The 16,181-nt window shown below is 45.4% G+C and overlaps 1 protein-coding gene and 1 pseudogene across 1 annotated transcript in view; one reads left to right on the forward strand and one right to left on the reverse strand.

Moving 5' to 3' along the window:
* The window catches only part of LOC147710881 (uncharacterized), a 107,471-nt gene that overhangs the window by 22,421 nt on the left and 68,869 nt on the right, over positions 1 to 16,181 (reverse strand). Inside the window, exon 5 of the mRNA XM_086921621.1 lies at positions 15,832 to 15,959. Within this exon, the coding sequence (XP_086777747.1) occupies positions 15,832 to 15,959 (128 nt within the window). The remainder of the gene's footprint in view (positions 1 to 15,831; positions 15,960 to 16,181) is intronic.
* On the forward strand, positions 5,395 to 6,324 carry LOC147710882 (zinc finger and BTB domain-containing protein 37 pseudogene; annotated as a pseudogene).

Genomic DNA, 16,181 nt, shown 5'->3' on the forward strand with positions numbered 1-16,181 from the left:
GTCTCCGAGGATGCAGACCCGAGGAGTGTCCTGCGGTCGTCAACTCCTTCCTCCTCAAAGTAGGAGGCCTCCTCCTCTTCTTGGTCGTCGAAGGTCTCGACGTCCACCGGCTGTCCATCAACGTCGTAGTCCTCCTCCTCCGTTTCCTCGATTACCTGTAGCCTAGGTTTCGTCGGGATTGTGTATTCTTTCATCCTGGCATCAAAATCTTTTTTCCGCTGCAGGATGTTTTCCATCTCGGCCTCGAGGCGTCTTTTCTTTTTCTCCATTTCGGCCGCGTGGTCTGCGTCGAATGGATCGGCCGCTCTTTTCAGCGCCGAGCCGACTTTCGCCGTCGAAGGTTTCGGTGCAGAGCTGGCTCTCAGGTCCTTTGGTGGTGCTGAAGTGCCCTTCAGTTCCTCTTCCCTCTGCGTCGTACGCTCCTTCTCGGGGGCGATTTTCGACGTCTTTTGCTGTTCTCCAGCTCTCGGCGCCTGGGAGTCCTTCTCAGAGGATCCGCTGTGCCTTGGTGTAGCCGCGGACGCCCGAAGTTTTCGGCATCGGAGCTTTCGAGGTTTTGCCCTCAATTTTTCGAGACTCAGGGTCTCTTGGTGCCCTAGGGGCCGTGGAGTCTCCTACCTTCTTTGGAGTCTTCGTAATATCGGTCTCTACGACCGTGTAGCCGTCGTGTTCGGCAGCGGCGTTGTCCTCCTCGTCTGATGATAGCCCCAGGTCTCGAAGGGACGGTGGCTGTCCCTTGCCCTGCATGGTGGCGTTGGCTATCCTGTCTCTTTCGCACTCGAAGAGTCTTCGGCGTGCAGGCGTTGCAGTCCTCGCTCTTGTGGTCGACCGGTAGGCAAAGGTTGCAGACCGGGTGCTGGTCCTTCTGCGCGTACTTGTGGTGGCAGTTACGGCAGAATTTGAAAGGAGTGTTGTCCATCTCATGCGTTCAGGGGGCCCCCTGAGCTTGCATTCTCCGATGGAGGTCGAAGTTCTTGAAGTTCCTCTTCCCCTTTGTCGTCCTCTTCGATGATGTAGTCTCCTGTAGTCTTCTCAATCTCTTTTCTTGCAAAAATGCGTATTTTTCTACTTCTGTCTCCAAAAATGTCTGGAGCCCTTACGGGAACGATCCAGACTCGACTGCGGAAAAAAGAATCTGAAGATGGCGCCCAGGAGTGGGAGCTTCCGCAGGAAGCGTGCCGACGTCACCGGAAATACACCAAAGGTGGGACGTCGACACCCACCTGGGCTACGAAAAAAAAAAAAAAAAAGACTACGAATCCGGACCCAACCACAAGACTGCGGAATAATGCACAGCATAGTGAATCCAGAAAGATTCACGCTGCAAAACCAGGGGTAGTCAACATACAAGCTCTTGTTGGCTGTATGTAATAAACAAGCATTAAAAATGCAATAGGTCTCTTCTTTCATCAAGTTAAAGCCATTTGCGTTGCTATACAATACCATTAGCAAAGCAAATTGCTTTAACTTAATCAAAGGCGAGACCTATTGCATTTTCAATGTTAGTTCCAGAATGCGTGAGTTGAATCCCGTGTCAAACCCTCGAAGTCCGGCCAGCCGTATATCGTGTGTCGGCGACGTATAAAAATCATATTATGCACACAGGACAGATCCGATGACACATATTCATGTCAACAGGATTACGGCTCAGCTCCAGTCAGTAAACCAATACTGCACAGTTTAACCACCCAGAGCATACGAGGGAAAGTCACGTAGCAGAAAAGAACCAGCAAGGAGGAATGAGCTGCAGTCGCCCAGAAGCGTCAAGGGCAGCTGAGGCGGTGGGTGGAGGCCCCTACGGGCCCCTCCCAGGCAGCAGGGGCAAGAAAACACAACATAAACTTATCCCTTGTCAGATCCGTTTCATGTCCTGTTGAGCAAAATTTATATGGGTCCATCCTTGGGAGGGAGGGGGCGTTGAACGTAGCTGCAGCGTTGTGCACTGCAGTAAATATATCAATTGAATTTGGCAAAACCCCTAAAACGTTGGGAATTTCGGCACCCCCCACCCAATGTACGCACCCTCTCACCAACACCGTCTTCCATGGCTTATACATCGTTATGAGGAAATTCAACTTTTCTGCACTGAGAAACAAGTCCACAAGGGAGGTGGCCAAGCTTGTTCAGCAAACAGCTGAACAAGCTAAACTGCAAGGGGCAGACGGATTGGGTGGTTAAAGGAGGGGAAAACATAATCAACACTTCACTTTTCTGAACAAACATGGATATCAGATACAGTAATTTACACCGGGCAGACAGTTTGGCCACAATGAGGCAAAGTGCAAAGCACACTGGGATAGGAGGTAGACACACACAAACTTCATTGTTTCAACAGAAACAAATAGCTATATAAACAACGCCTTATTCACGTCAAAGAGTTGAAAAAGCTGCAATATTTCATAATAACTAGGACAGCCACAAACACCAATAATGGGACAGTAAAAAGAGCATTAGTGGAGCGAAATGTTGCTGGAGCAGGCAGGCATGATTTGGTTGAAGGAATACACTGAGAAAGACAAGCAATCAATAACACTCAAACAAATAATGCTTACAATAGGAAAGAGAACACAGTAAAGACACTGAGGCATTGTCTACAATGACAACCGAACAGGGATCATTCATGATGGGAAATTTACAACGAGGAAAACAAGTGAAATACAATTACACTAAAATATTCTGAATTAGGACAAGGAAACGCATACACCGGAGTAGGGAGACACAACACTGGACATAGACACACACAAGATTTGTCAATAAAGCATCACTGGGGCAATAATATACTAATAAAGTGACAAGAGACCTAACATTGGACACTGACACTTTTTAGAGTTGCCAGTACAGCAACAGAGGGGCAATGATATACTGATACCAGGATCAGGGGTACACTAACATGGAGACTAGGATAACAGGCATGCAGTTAACATTGGGACCGGACACAGGGATACACTTACACGTGATCAGGGAACAAATGGACAATGGCACATATAAGAGGGGATATGCCTACACTGGGAGAAGAAGCACATGGATTTATGTACAGGCAATACACAGACACACAGAAAGCAAAAGGTCCCGGGGTACACCCATCATAGAACAGGAGGCACATACTTTGCGTCAGAGAATGAGCAAGGACCTGACAAATCATTGAGAACACAACAGATAATACTGAATAGAAGTGTAGGATTTTGATTTGAGGCAAAAACACTAGAGCAACAAGACAATGGAGCAGAGAACACCAATACTTCAACTAGGGGACATGATATCCCTTTCCAAGCAAGACATGCATCAACTGTGGGCCAGGGAAAACACCACAACAGAATGGAAAAGAACCAACTCTATCACACGCAATGCACTAATAATGAAATAGGGACGGGACAGAAGGAAATCTGCAGCAGTAGAGCAATGTGTAATAATCAGTTGGGGAGGTAAAGTCTTGGTGCAACTGCTCTGCAACTGGACATATCACCAACACAGTTCTCAGTAAACATTAACTATAGCCTGGGCACTGAGTGTTTCTAGTTGTTTGATGTAATCTTGCTTTGCAACGGGACAAAGGTGAGTTGCTAACAGATGAAGGATGAGAATGCAGACTTGGCTGATGCATATAGTCGGTAGTATAGGAAAGTGTGATATAGTAAATCAGACTCTGTCAATAAATTATTTATTAGTAATGTATTGACCTTCCTTAAAACAGTCATCCACGCACCTTAGTGTTTTGGCCATCAGTATTTATTTGACAGCTTTCTCCATTGTCATGGGCAGTAAAACATTATCTGCTGGTTGTTGATATGGGGCATTTGCAAAAGCCCGGCCTTTCTACTAGTTTCCCACATGGCCAAATATGTGGTTCGTGCTATGTGCATTTGTTGTACGGGTCTGTGAAGTGAAATTAAAAGTAAAGTTTTTAATTTACCAGGTGCGATTTCTGTCCACCTACTCTTGAACCTTCCTCAACAATTAACCAACAATTAAGCTATCACTGTCTAAGTCTTTGTGTATGTCATTGGCTATAAATATCATGGGCCCTACACATGTTATCCCACTTTCTGCTTAAAAATTGAATGAAACCTAAGTTACTGCATACAGTGCTAGAACACGCTAGTGGGTAACCATGTGCTCTTCAAATATCTAAAATAAATTCTTGAAAGCTAATACTGGAATTATGTACCCTGTTGCTTGATGCAAGATATTAACTTTGCTGCTGCATGTGGGTCTGCTTCGAGCACTGAGCTGGATCCTAAGGATGCCTATGACAAGTGACTTCCCCGTAATCAGGCCAGGAGATGAGTAGTGCACCGGCTGCATGTTTTAGAGCATCCTTCGTTTTGAAGCATTTGATGAATATTGAAGATTTAAGCTTTTTCCAGGATTGCTATTGAGCAATCTGATGCCTCGGGCCACGAATCGCTTAAAAAAATATTAGTTACTAAAGGTGAGGTGACTGCAAAATAGAACCCTTTTGTCATAGGCTGGATTTTTTGCAGGCAGTAAAATAAGGATGAGGCGACTATTGCAGATACTAGCGATTGGTTAAGGTTTGTCTGATAAAGATGAATTCAGGCAGTCAAAGGTGGTTCTTGTAGATTTATACAAGGAGATAGGTCTCTTCATTAAAGGGGCACTGGAGCTTCTGCTAACAATCAGAATGCAGAGCTTCATTGACTTCATGACACATTCTAAACATTCTAAGCCAAAGAGTTACATTACCACAGTTTGTGACAAGTGGTTTTCAGAGACACAAGGTAGGAGTTTGATACGTGAGATGCTTTTGCTTTCCTGGCAAAAGATGACAAATTCATGAATGAGGATTTAAACGCCATGGCAGAACGGGCTTCTCTAGGCAGTGTGGTGAAGGGAAACCTGGCCCAAGCTGTTGAATGTTTGGAACTGATGTGTGAAAGGGTGCAGCAGGGTGCAAAAGGCAAGTTGATACGTGAACTTTTAGAAATGCACAGTAATTGTAGACAAACCAATACTGAGTTGTCATATCATTTGGTCCTTGGTTTTCAGTTTGTTTTCCACCCAACTTGATTCAGGTCTTTACGGAGAGGTGTGGTTTTTTTTACATGTGGAACTATTATCTCAAAGTACAGATGTATGCCAGTTCTCCATGAGAATAGGCAGAATGAGAATCCGAAATGACAAGGTGCCAAGTCTCAGGTGAGTGCCTTGGCGGTCTGTCAGAGGCTGCGAAGAGAGGCGCTGCTATTAAAAACCATCAACCACCTTGCCTAGCTTTGAGCCATTGGAATACATTCACTCTAACCCTATTATCATTGTGTTTTACAGCCCGTTGGAACTGCATCCTACAAGAAGTTTTTAGCTGTTGTTCCCCGAGTAGCTGGATGACTTTTGCTTAAAAGTGTCTCTCTTTTGCTCATATTCCCTTAGGGTTCTGAGCCTGAAACTGGCGTCGCCATGGAGAAGAGTGGGAACATTCAGCTGGAGATTCCCGAATACAGCAATTCGGTTCTGAGCCACTTAAATCAACTGCGCATGCAGGGACGTCTGTGTGACATTGTGGTGAATGTGCAGGGGCAATCGTTCCGTGCACACAAGGTGGTGTTAGCGGCCAGCTCGCCCTACTTCCGTGACCACATGTCATTAAACGAGATGAGTGCTGTCTCCCTCTCTGTCATCAAGAACCCCACCGTGTTTGAACGTCTCCTATCCTTTTGTTACACGGGCCGTATCTGCCTGCAGCTGGCGGACATCATCAGTTATCTGACTGCTGCCAGTTTCCTGCAGATGCAGCATGTCATTGACAAATGTACGCAGATTCTGGAGGGCATCCACTTCAAAATTAGCACTGAGGACACAGAGCAAGAACTTAGTCACCCAAAACCTGCAGAGCGACTGCCTGATTCTCACCGAGTGAGCCAGAGCTTGAGCCCACGTCACAGCACCCCACGTGGCAGCCGGCATGGTCAGGTCAGCACAGTGCTGGACCTCCGGGAGCTGAGCCCCCCCGAGGAGTCCACCAGCCCTCAAATAATTGAACGGAGTTCGGACGCAGAAAGTCGTGAGCCAATATTGCGCATTAACCGGGTAGGACAGTGGTATGTTGAGACAGGGGCGGCGGATCGCAGTGGGCGGAGTGAGGATGATGTGCAAGTAGTTGATGGGATGAGAATCAAGAGTGAGAACATGGAGGAGTGGCTTGGAGTGGAAAACCAGCCATCTGGAGAAGATGGGAGCAGTGCTGAGGAGGTGACGGCTATGGTGATTGATACCACGGGCCATGGATCTGGGAGTCAGGAGAGCTATGGACTGGGGTCATCTGGAATCAAGGTAGCCCGGCCAACTAGCAGTGAAATGGACAGGTGAGTGTGCATTATTTTTTTATTCACACACAATATTGACTTCCTTTTGCAACTGTGTTGTTTAATTTTGATAGAGGAACTATACATCTGCGTTCCTTATACAACTTACTAAAAGCAGTCCACCGCTGGTTGTACGATCGAGTTTCATGTAGCTCGATAACCTAGTAATGTAGTATTTTGATTGGAAAAAATCATGACGCGATTAGACTTTTATTAATTGGACAAGTGTGAAATCCGGCGGGGGTCTGACCGGTCAGCACCACGGGCTGCTTCTTCCGCTCCGGGGAAACAAGAGAGTGGATGGGGGCTGGGCAGAAGCGGGAGACCGCCACCCTCGTGAATGAGGCCGGGGGACACCGTTCAGGGGATCCGTGCCGCTGCCGCAGCCGTGTGCACCCTGCGTGCGGAGCCACGCAACACCCGAGCAACACAGCACTCACCGTGGGCGGAGGCGCGGGGCTGCAGCTGTCCTACTCGGCAACACCTGCCCGGCAACGTCCTCCGCTTCTTCCGGGGCTCCCTCCAGGCAGGCCACGGGAGCCCCGCGTGGGCCGCCATACTTCTTGTGGGCCGCCGTCTTCCTTCTTCCCCTGGGCGGCGGGGGGGCGGGCACTTCCGGCCGGCCGCGCTAGGATTGGCCGGCCGGCCGGCTGAAGAAACCTGACGAGGGGGGCGGGCGGGAGAGGACGAGGGGGGCGGGAGAGGACGAGGGGGGCGGGAAAGGACACGGACGTCGGGAGGGAGGAGGGAAACGTGGGGACGGCGGGAGGAGGGAGGACAGCAGCAAGCACGGCCGGCCGGACCAGACACGGGGGCGTTCCCGGCGTCGCGTGACGTCGGCAAAAGCCAAAGAATCTCGGGAACGCCCCCGTGTCTGGTCCGGCATTGACGGACGCCTCTCTGTTCCAATGGCTAGCCTCCATTTATGGAGCTAGCCAATGAAGCAGAGAGGCGGGTTAAAGTCACCCATACTAGAAACTACAGATTTCGCTGGAGGAGGAGCCTAACGGCTCCGCCCCCCAGCGAAACCTAAAAACCTATGCAAAGTATTCAGGTTTCCTCAGGAACGTGCGCCGGAGTTTTTTTTAGACTCTGGGGTGTAATAAGTGCACCCCATGACAGAGGTGTTGCACATGGGGTCCCAAGCCTCTAGGGGACCCCAACCCCTCAAGAGGGTCCCATTCAGCTCAAGGCTAATGAAAACCTGTCATTATTGGGGATTTAGGGGGACATTGTGTGAGTGGCATCATTTTGTGCTACGGCACTGCCCCACGACCCCCTTTGACCTGGAAGTTAAGGGGCGAGCCAGCAACACAGAAACAAACAAGGTGGTACGAGGAGTTGCGCGATGTTTGAGCCCACCCCAGCAGCAGGCGGCTTGCATTTCCTTTCTACACAGGGTCACGGAGAACAGAACCACGAGGCATGGTGAGAACTTCCCCATTCCAATCAAAACAAATGGCAAACTGTCTGTTCTGCAGCCCTGCCCCTCAAGCAGCCCGAGATGTACGACCCTCTCTGTCACATGTGTGACGGGCGCAGTAGGAGAAATAAGTATCGCTAACAGTGTCTGGCAGAGGCCTGAAGTGGCTTTGTGTCTTCCGTAAGTGACGTTGTTCGAGGACAAATCTCTCATTCTTCAGCTGTGACCGCTGCATGGAACCTGGGAAATGTCTCCTTTCCAAAAGACCGCTGTCCTCGCTTTTATTGTTCCTCGGAGGGCTGATGGAATAGTGTCACTGGCCGGCAGAATGCTAGCGACCTTGATGGGTGAGCAGTGCCACAGACACACCAGTGCTTAATTTGTACAGGTGGGCGGGTGCCGGCACTCATTTCTGGGGCCCACTCTTATTTTTCCTTATTAGATATTTCCTGAGAGCGAGCGAAACAAGAAAGGGGAAAGAAAGAGAAAGACGGAAAAACATTCTTAATGGAAGGAATTAGGAATCGGCAAGAGTGAGATACAGGAGCAGTCAGTGTCTGGCAGAGGCCTGAGGTGGCTTCAGGGCCACAGAGCCTTGGTATTCGGCGCACTTGCATTTAATAGCGCCAGCCGGCTTCTGAGCAGCTCTTTGGGCATCCCCACTTATTATTTTACAAATTATGCCCTGGCTATACTTAACATCCTAGCTGCTCCTCACTTCTTCCTTGTCTAATTTAACATTCCAAGCAACTGAGCACTAACTAGCAGACACATCCAGCTCGACAATGTAGACACTACGACTTCTGTATATTCCACATACTGGAGACATAAAAGCGCCGCCATGCCCCGCTAATGGCAGATTGGGCACTATACAGGAGTCATTAGCAATGTCTAGTATTGTTCCCTGGTTGACTATGGTGGTGCACCGCAAAATGATGTATTTTTCTTAGAAATGAGGTGAGGGACCCACCTCAAAGGGTTCACTTGGTTTAGCCCCTTCACAAATTTACAGTGGCTTTGGCAGCGTGTGCAGCATCCACGAGCCCGCGCCCCGAGATATCTTTTCCTTGTAGTGGCCAGTGGAGGCAATATTGTGGCAAGCAAGTCAGGGCACAGGTCGTACTGGAAGCTAAAAAAGTCCCGGCTCCCAAAGTGCTGGTTAGCAAAAGATTGGCATAAATCGGGTACGGTGAGCCCACCGCCCCCTGGGCCTCGAGGCCACTACAGGCCACATTCCTCCCAATGACGTAATACTCCAAGCAGGGCTTCCTGGTACCTCAGGAGCGCACAAATTAAACCAGGGGCGCTAAAGCCTGGTTGCATTAGCTTCCCCCCACACACACACACCAACCCCATCTAAGCTCTTCCCCACTCTCCCCCTCGCCCTTTGCAGGGGGCGAAGCTGGTTGTTTTCTAAAGACAGTGTGGAGGGGTGAAAGTGAGCAGGAGGTACAGACATGGTTGGAAAGTCAGGGCTGAAGATGGTCTGACTGGGACACTATTGCAGTGCTTGCGATCTTTGAATTCTGGGACCTGTAGGCCTCATTTTGTCATCGGAATTGCAAAACTACAATTCCGAGATTGAAAGGGTCCTTCAATAAAAATTACAAGCAGACGGTTTCATGCATGATGACACGTGGTTATTTGACAGTATGTATAAAATCAGGGGTGGTTTACAGCTTCCCTGTTGCTTGTTACAGAGTGCTCGGCTTAGCCTGCGCAGTAAAAACTACTACTGACCTTGGATGATTTTATAGGAATTCCATAATCAGTGCCTGAGATTATGCGTATGTTTTGAGGAAAAAAGAGGGAACGTCTTATAGCTTGCTGTGTCCCCGAGTGCTGATCTTGCATCTGACTATTTTTGGAGCATTTCTGTTAAGTCTACAAACTGCCAGTTGGAGCTGAACCTCGGTGGAATGCACGTTCAATGTGAGTGAGGGAAGAGATCTCCAGTAAACACAATTATCTGCCACTCTCCTGTAGCTGTTTACTCAGTTAGGTTTTGTTAATGCACTTAGAAAGCACGCCTCACAGACGTCAAATAAAGGATGCAAGGGCAAAAATTAAAACGAAAGAAACAAAAGAGGATCGCGCCGGAGCTCGTCTTTGAGGGGCCATGTGTTTGAAACACATAGCCCCATAAAGATAAGAAACCTTTTGCGACCCACAGAAAGCAGGCGAGCCCGTCTAAGTGGGCCGTCTGAAAAACACAGCATAAAAAGCTCTTTTCCAATGGCTGTCCGCCGTTTAGCATAAACAGTGACGCCAGACAATGGAAAAGAGGGCGGGACTTAAAGCCCTTTACTGAAACTCCTCCAAAACATTAAATCTTGTTGAGCGAGCTGCCGAGACCTAAAAAGGTATTTGATGTACTATTGGGGCTTAGGTTCTTTTCAGATACAGGAAAGCATCTTGAAAACAAAATCATTGTTTACAACATTTATCAGAGGTAGCGTTCTGGTAATGAAAATATATTTTAATACTTGTACTAGAAGTAAAATAAAATAATGAAATCTCACAGCAGATAATAAGGCCAGGAAACAAAGGTTCACATTATCATTAAGAATTCAAATAACGGACGGAACAATGCTATTCAAAATGTATGAAGTTGAAGTTATTCCACAGTTACATCAGGCTGCCCGCTATTATGGTTGAAAGGACAGGCGAGAGAATGTGGCTTAATGGCTAGAGTAGCCGAACCCAACGCTGGAGAACCAGGTTAGAGTCTGGCAGGTGGCTCAAGCATCCTGTGATTCCTGGCAAATCCCTTAATCTCACGGTGTCCGTCTGTAGTGCAACTGATGCTCATGTAAAGCGCTCTAAGACCTTTGGGCCGAGTTTGTGCTATATAAACAGCAACAAAACAAAAACTATAGTGACAACAAAAAAGGGACTGGACAGTATGCTCAAGTAATCTGAAGGTTGTTAATTGTGAGCGGTAATTTTTTTTTTTACATGCAAAGAATGCACTTGTGTACAAGGCATATTTTTCAAACTAAAACATATTTTTATAGCAGCCTACTGGTCAGCCCATTATTTCTTTCAAGGACAGAATCAATGAAAATGTTTTAATGAAAACCGTTTAGAAAGAAATATTTGTGAATATGGATATATTTATACATACACTGTTGGAAATCCATACAAGAGAGAAGTTACAAAACTCAGTTTTGTGCATTTCAAAAAGTGAATGTTTTTCACTTTTATACAATGGATTCATGTTCACCTCATGCGCGCGGCGGCTTTTCCCGCTGTGCGCTGGAGTTTTGTAAATACCGCGGTTCATGACGAGCTCAGCTCGTCATGAGCGTACGAGAGGTGTACCCTCATCATCAGCGTGGAAGGGGTTAAATAAATGAATGTACAGGATAACTGCAGGGTACTGAAGGGGGACAGCATTTACCGTATCTCGCACAAACCTATTTATGGATCAGTGAACCCAGTCCTGAGGCAAGGTCACGGAGGAAAGAGTTCTTGAATGTCTGGCAATTCCAAACAAACATGATATGAATCTAAAACATAGTAATTGTTGAACCGATCACTCATTATTTTGGTCTGTTCTCAACATTAAGCCGTAGCGCAGTTCAACGCCTTAATAAACTAATGTACAAATGGAAAACAGGACAGCTGTGAATGTTTTCACAAGCTTCATGCTTGCAATAACAGACCTTTAAAGTGAGTGGATGAGAAAGTTGAGTATATGTAAATATGGTTTCTCAAATGAATGGAAAACAAAGATATGTAAAGAAATTGTAAAACCTATTGAAGGCTCACATTAATATTATAGAAACTGTCCCACTGTGGTTCTAATTACTGTTTACTTCATCAGAAAAAATATTGTCATGAAGAAGCCAGGGAAAGTCAACCAGGGGAGGATGAACTGACAGCCCCAACAAGGCTACAGTGACGAGGACCAGAGGAGGCAAAAGCAATGCAAAGAAAAAGTAGTAAGGTGAAGCCCAACAAGGACACAGTGATGGAATTTGGTATAATATTTGAATCCTTTTATCACTGGAAGGTTTATGTATATGAATAACATGCAAAGTGACCACAAAGTCTGAGATTTTCTCTTTTTAAGGACAACCAATGCGACTATAAATTAACTTTAGGGTACATCGGAGAAGTGCTGACCATTAATTTCAACATTACTTCATTATGTAGTGTGAGACAAAGAGACAAAGAGGACAGCAAGTCAAACGCCTCACACCAAGACATCAACTGAATATGCAACATGCCTGACAATCATATCTCACTCACCAACAGATATTTTTTGATGCAATTCACCTTTAAGGACATTTTTAGAAGGATTCCCAAACCCCTCAAACGGTACCAATCAAAGGCATACTAAGGCATACTAAGGCAGAAACACGTGTACCAAGAGATTTATTACCAATGTTCTTCTTAAAGCTCTTGTCAATTCCCCACCACAAATGGCCAATACTGTAGAATTACAGTAAATTAGTTTATGGTAGGCTCGAGTCAGCGCCTTAAAATTCAGCCTCTCAGAATGATCATAAGATCGCCTCCATACTCTTTCAGCTTTCTTGAGATCTTGTCGTGCTTTTTTAAAATGAGGAGTAAACCATGGTGCAGATGTCCTCTTATCGGCAGAATTTTGTTTCTTGGCCGGAGCCAAGCTCTCCAGACGATCTGCGAGCCAATTATGAAAGAGAGTAATGTAATCCTCTACATTGTCAGAGGTAGGACAAGGAAAATTTGTTAAAGCATTTGATAGCATGTCTCTAGTAAGAAGATGGAAAGATTTAGAGAGATGCTTTAACGACCCAGCAGGTTTGGACCGTGATGAAGCCATAGCAGGGAAAGAGAAAGTAATGAGAAAATGGTCTGACCACAAAACTGGCATGGGAGGGTCAACACAGATAGGAAGAGTAGAAAAAATCTGATCCAATGTGTGGCCTTTATTATGAGACGGTCCTACCACATAAGGAGATAGTCCGAGCACGGAAGTAATATCCAGCAGTTTTTGAGTGTCCGGATCTAAACTATTATCCATATGAATATTTAGAATATTTGCATGTGCTGACCAATGAGAAGCAAGGAAATGGGAGAGACGGTGAAGCCAACCAATTATAAATATTGGGTGGGCTATAAGCCCTTTTTAGTTTTTGTGTTTTTTAAATGAAAAGATCTCTCAAGCGACTGTGCATACGCTGTCTCGGGCAAAACCTAAAATCAAGAACCCACAACTCACATGCTTCCTGTGTGCCAAAATCACACTTGAGTTTCAATTGGTTGACCAATGCTGGTTCCTGGCTCACTATGCAAGGATTTCCAATGCACTAGGTCTTGCATTACTGAAAGTATGAGCTAATGGCGTTGCATTATTATTTGCAACGCCAATACCTCAAACTATCAGTAATGCAAGACCTATTGTATTGCAAATGCTTGTGTAGCATAGCCGTAGCTGTTCAGTATGGCTCGAAGCAAAAAACAAAATGTAATGATGCAGCCAGTGTTGACAGTTTTCACTTACACCCAGAAGGGCTCAGCAACCAGCAGTACCCATGCAAAACAACAAGGACGGTGAGTTTGGGGAGGGGGGAGAGCAGTGGAACTGGGGTGCGGTGGTTAGGAAGAAAGCAACACAAAATAGCACCAGGACATAACCAGTGTCATACCGATTTTTCTTTTAGTGGGGTGGGGGGCAAGCAACGGGGATGGGAGGACAGAGCAAGCAACGTCAGGAGGGGGTTATGGGGCAAAAAACTACAACGAGGCAAGCAGCAACAAAAAATGCTAAAAACAGCCAGCGCTGGCCAGGTCATAGTGCTTTTTTTTTTTGACAAGTAGGGGAGCCTCAACATGGACAGCAGGAGGAAGGTGTGGGGGGGGGGTCGAACAACACAAGGGACAGTGGGTAGAGAGCAGGAGGAGACAGCAAGAAAACAGACAGCTGGAGGGGAAAATGAACACAAGGAACAGCAGGAGTGTACAGTAAGACAATGGACAGTGGGAGGAAGGTGGAAGTGGGCCAGGCCATCAACTACGCACAGCGGGAAGAAGAACTGTAAATCCATTCAATATTATGGAGTACTACAACTAAAGTAAAAAAAAAAAAAAGAAAAGTGCACGAATAGTGGAATGAAACTGGCTGCACAACAAGAGGCCATACTTGCATGTGCTGACCAATGAGAAGCAAGGAAATGGGAGAGACGGTGAAGCGAACCAATTATAAATATTGGGTGGGCTATAAGCCCTTTTTAGTTTTTGTGTTTTTTTAATGAAAAGATCCCTCAAGCGACTGTGCATACGCTGTCTCGGACAAAACCTAAAATCAAGAACCCACAACTCACATGCTTCCTGTGTGCCAAAATCACACTTGAGTTTCAATTGGTTGACCAATGCAAGATGTATTAGCTTTGTTTTTTTTAATGTCTTATAGAATGATATGCATGACCTATCACTGGACAGTACGGTATGGCCTGTTATTTTATGGAATGGCTTTTCACAGTATTATATTGTATACCTTGCTATTGTATAGTATGGAATGGTACAATACAGTATGGTTCGTTATTGAATATTATTTTATGGTTTGGCCTATTATTGTATAATAGGGAATGGTCTGTTATTATATAATATGGTATGCTATTCCCCGCCATATCTTATGGACTGTTACTGTATAGTGTAGTATGGTATAGTCCGTCATTGTATAGTATGGTATGGCTTGTCAATGAATGGTATTGTATGGCACAAACTTTCCATAACTACAGTGTGAACGCAGAGAAGAGGCTCAGGAGAAAAACAAGTAGTTGCACAAACTGCTTTAATAAAAGGTAAAACTGCACATTGAAAAGAAAGAAAATGTCTTTTAAACAATAAAGAAATCTGTGATTACAGTGTCACCCTGGAGGCTATAAAAGCAACTTTGCAGTAGAGAGTGAATTTGGAAAATGAACACAGTGTTTTAAACATTAAACCACTCTACCCAGCCGAGAAACAATGCCCAATCACGCTCAGAAAGCAGTAAGGCATTCTCTGGTTGCTTCATACAGAAGGTGAAAAATACAGAGCACTTCCCTTCCACACCCCCAAAGATTTCTTGACAATAGCAAAACAAACCAGAGATGCAAGTCCCCATTGTCTTCCATCAGTTCAGCAACTTTTAAGGAAGGACTCTGTATCCCTGCCAAAACCAAACCAATTCTCTGACACTATCCTTCCCCAAAACTTCCCAAAGGTCAGTCTCATGATTTTACAGTACCATGTAAGAATCCTCAAACCCTCTCTGGCCCAAGAAACTGTCACAAACAGCTTAAAAAAAAAACAAGGTCTCATCTTTACTAAAGAAGTATGCAGGGATCCAGAGAATATGTAACTGAAGCAATTTAGAGCTTTGCAAAGACGCATATCAAATTATTTCAAAGAGGAAAATAAACCTCTAGATGAGGGCGCGCTAGAGTTCTGGATACAGCAATTCTAAATGGTGCACTGTGCATTTTGGACATGGAGCGCTGGCATCGGCTGACCAGCTACTTATCACATGGTGAAGCACTCCAATCTCTTGAATACACTCTAAGAGACTCAGTTTTTTGTCACCGAACTTGGATTACAAAAAAAGACATTGGCAATCATAAAAATAATGGAGTGAAACAGAAGCCCAGGCACACCAGTAAAATATCATTTAAAGTGCAGGACAACCATTGGATAAAGTGGCCAGACCGAATGCCACTTGCTAAAGCCGGTGTTTGGTAAAACCAAATCGTGGCTGAAACCTGAAAATATCAATTGAGGGTTAGGAAGGAGAGATCGCTCTCAAGGTTACCAACATAGATTTGCAAGTATGTAATAGTATTATGATTTTTTTTTATTAAACCTATGGTAGCCAAGACAGCTTAAGCAGTTTTGAGGCAGCACCTAAACATTTCTCCAGACACGGAAGTGGATGCAACAAAGTACATCTATACAGAGGACAGCCACAAGATTCATTAATAGACTTACCTCTGTTATCTGCATCAAATCCAATTTTATACAGTTTTAGTTAGAGAACAGAACAATAATGGCACATAATGCTACACATCCAATGTGATTAAAACCATAATCTGACCAATTCCTCTCAAAATGTCTTACCAGAATCAACGAAGGCCTTGACTGGATATCCGTTTACTTTGCAGTTAATGTACAGCATCACTACCTGTCCAAAGCTCTCTGGAGCTTCCTCCATCGCAATAGTCATGTTTTCCTCGATGTTTTGTTGTCTTAAACAAATAAAAGTCAGAGTGTAAATAATAGCAGACCAAATTAAAATATGCAGGAGTGAACAACAGAGCCATATAGGATGCAAGATTAGCAAATCGCGATTCAGGAGAAGGAAACAAAATCCCGAGACGTATTTATTATCAGCTGAATCAGCCATATAGTAAAAGCAACAGACAATAATTTACTACTGCCTGTCTTTCTGAAACTCAAAACATAAAACA

This window comes from Lissotriton vulgaris, chromosome 5 (assembly GCF_964263255.1).
Source record: "Lissotriton vulgaris chromosome 5, aLisVul1.2, whole genome shotgun sequence".
In the NCBI taxonomy this organism is placed as follows: Eukaryota; Metazoa; Chordata; class Amphibia; order Caudata; family Salamandridae; genus Lissotriton; species Lissotriton vulgaris.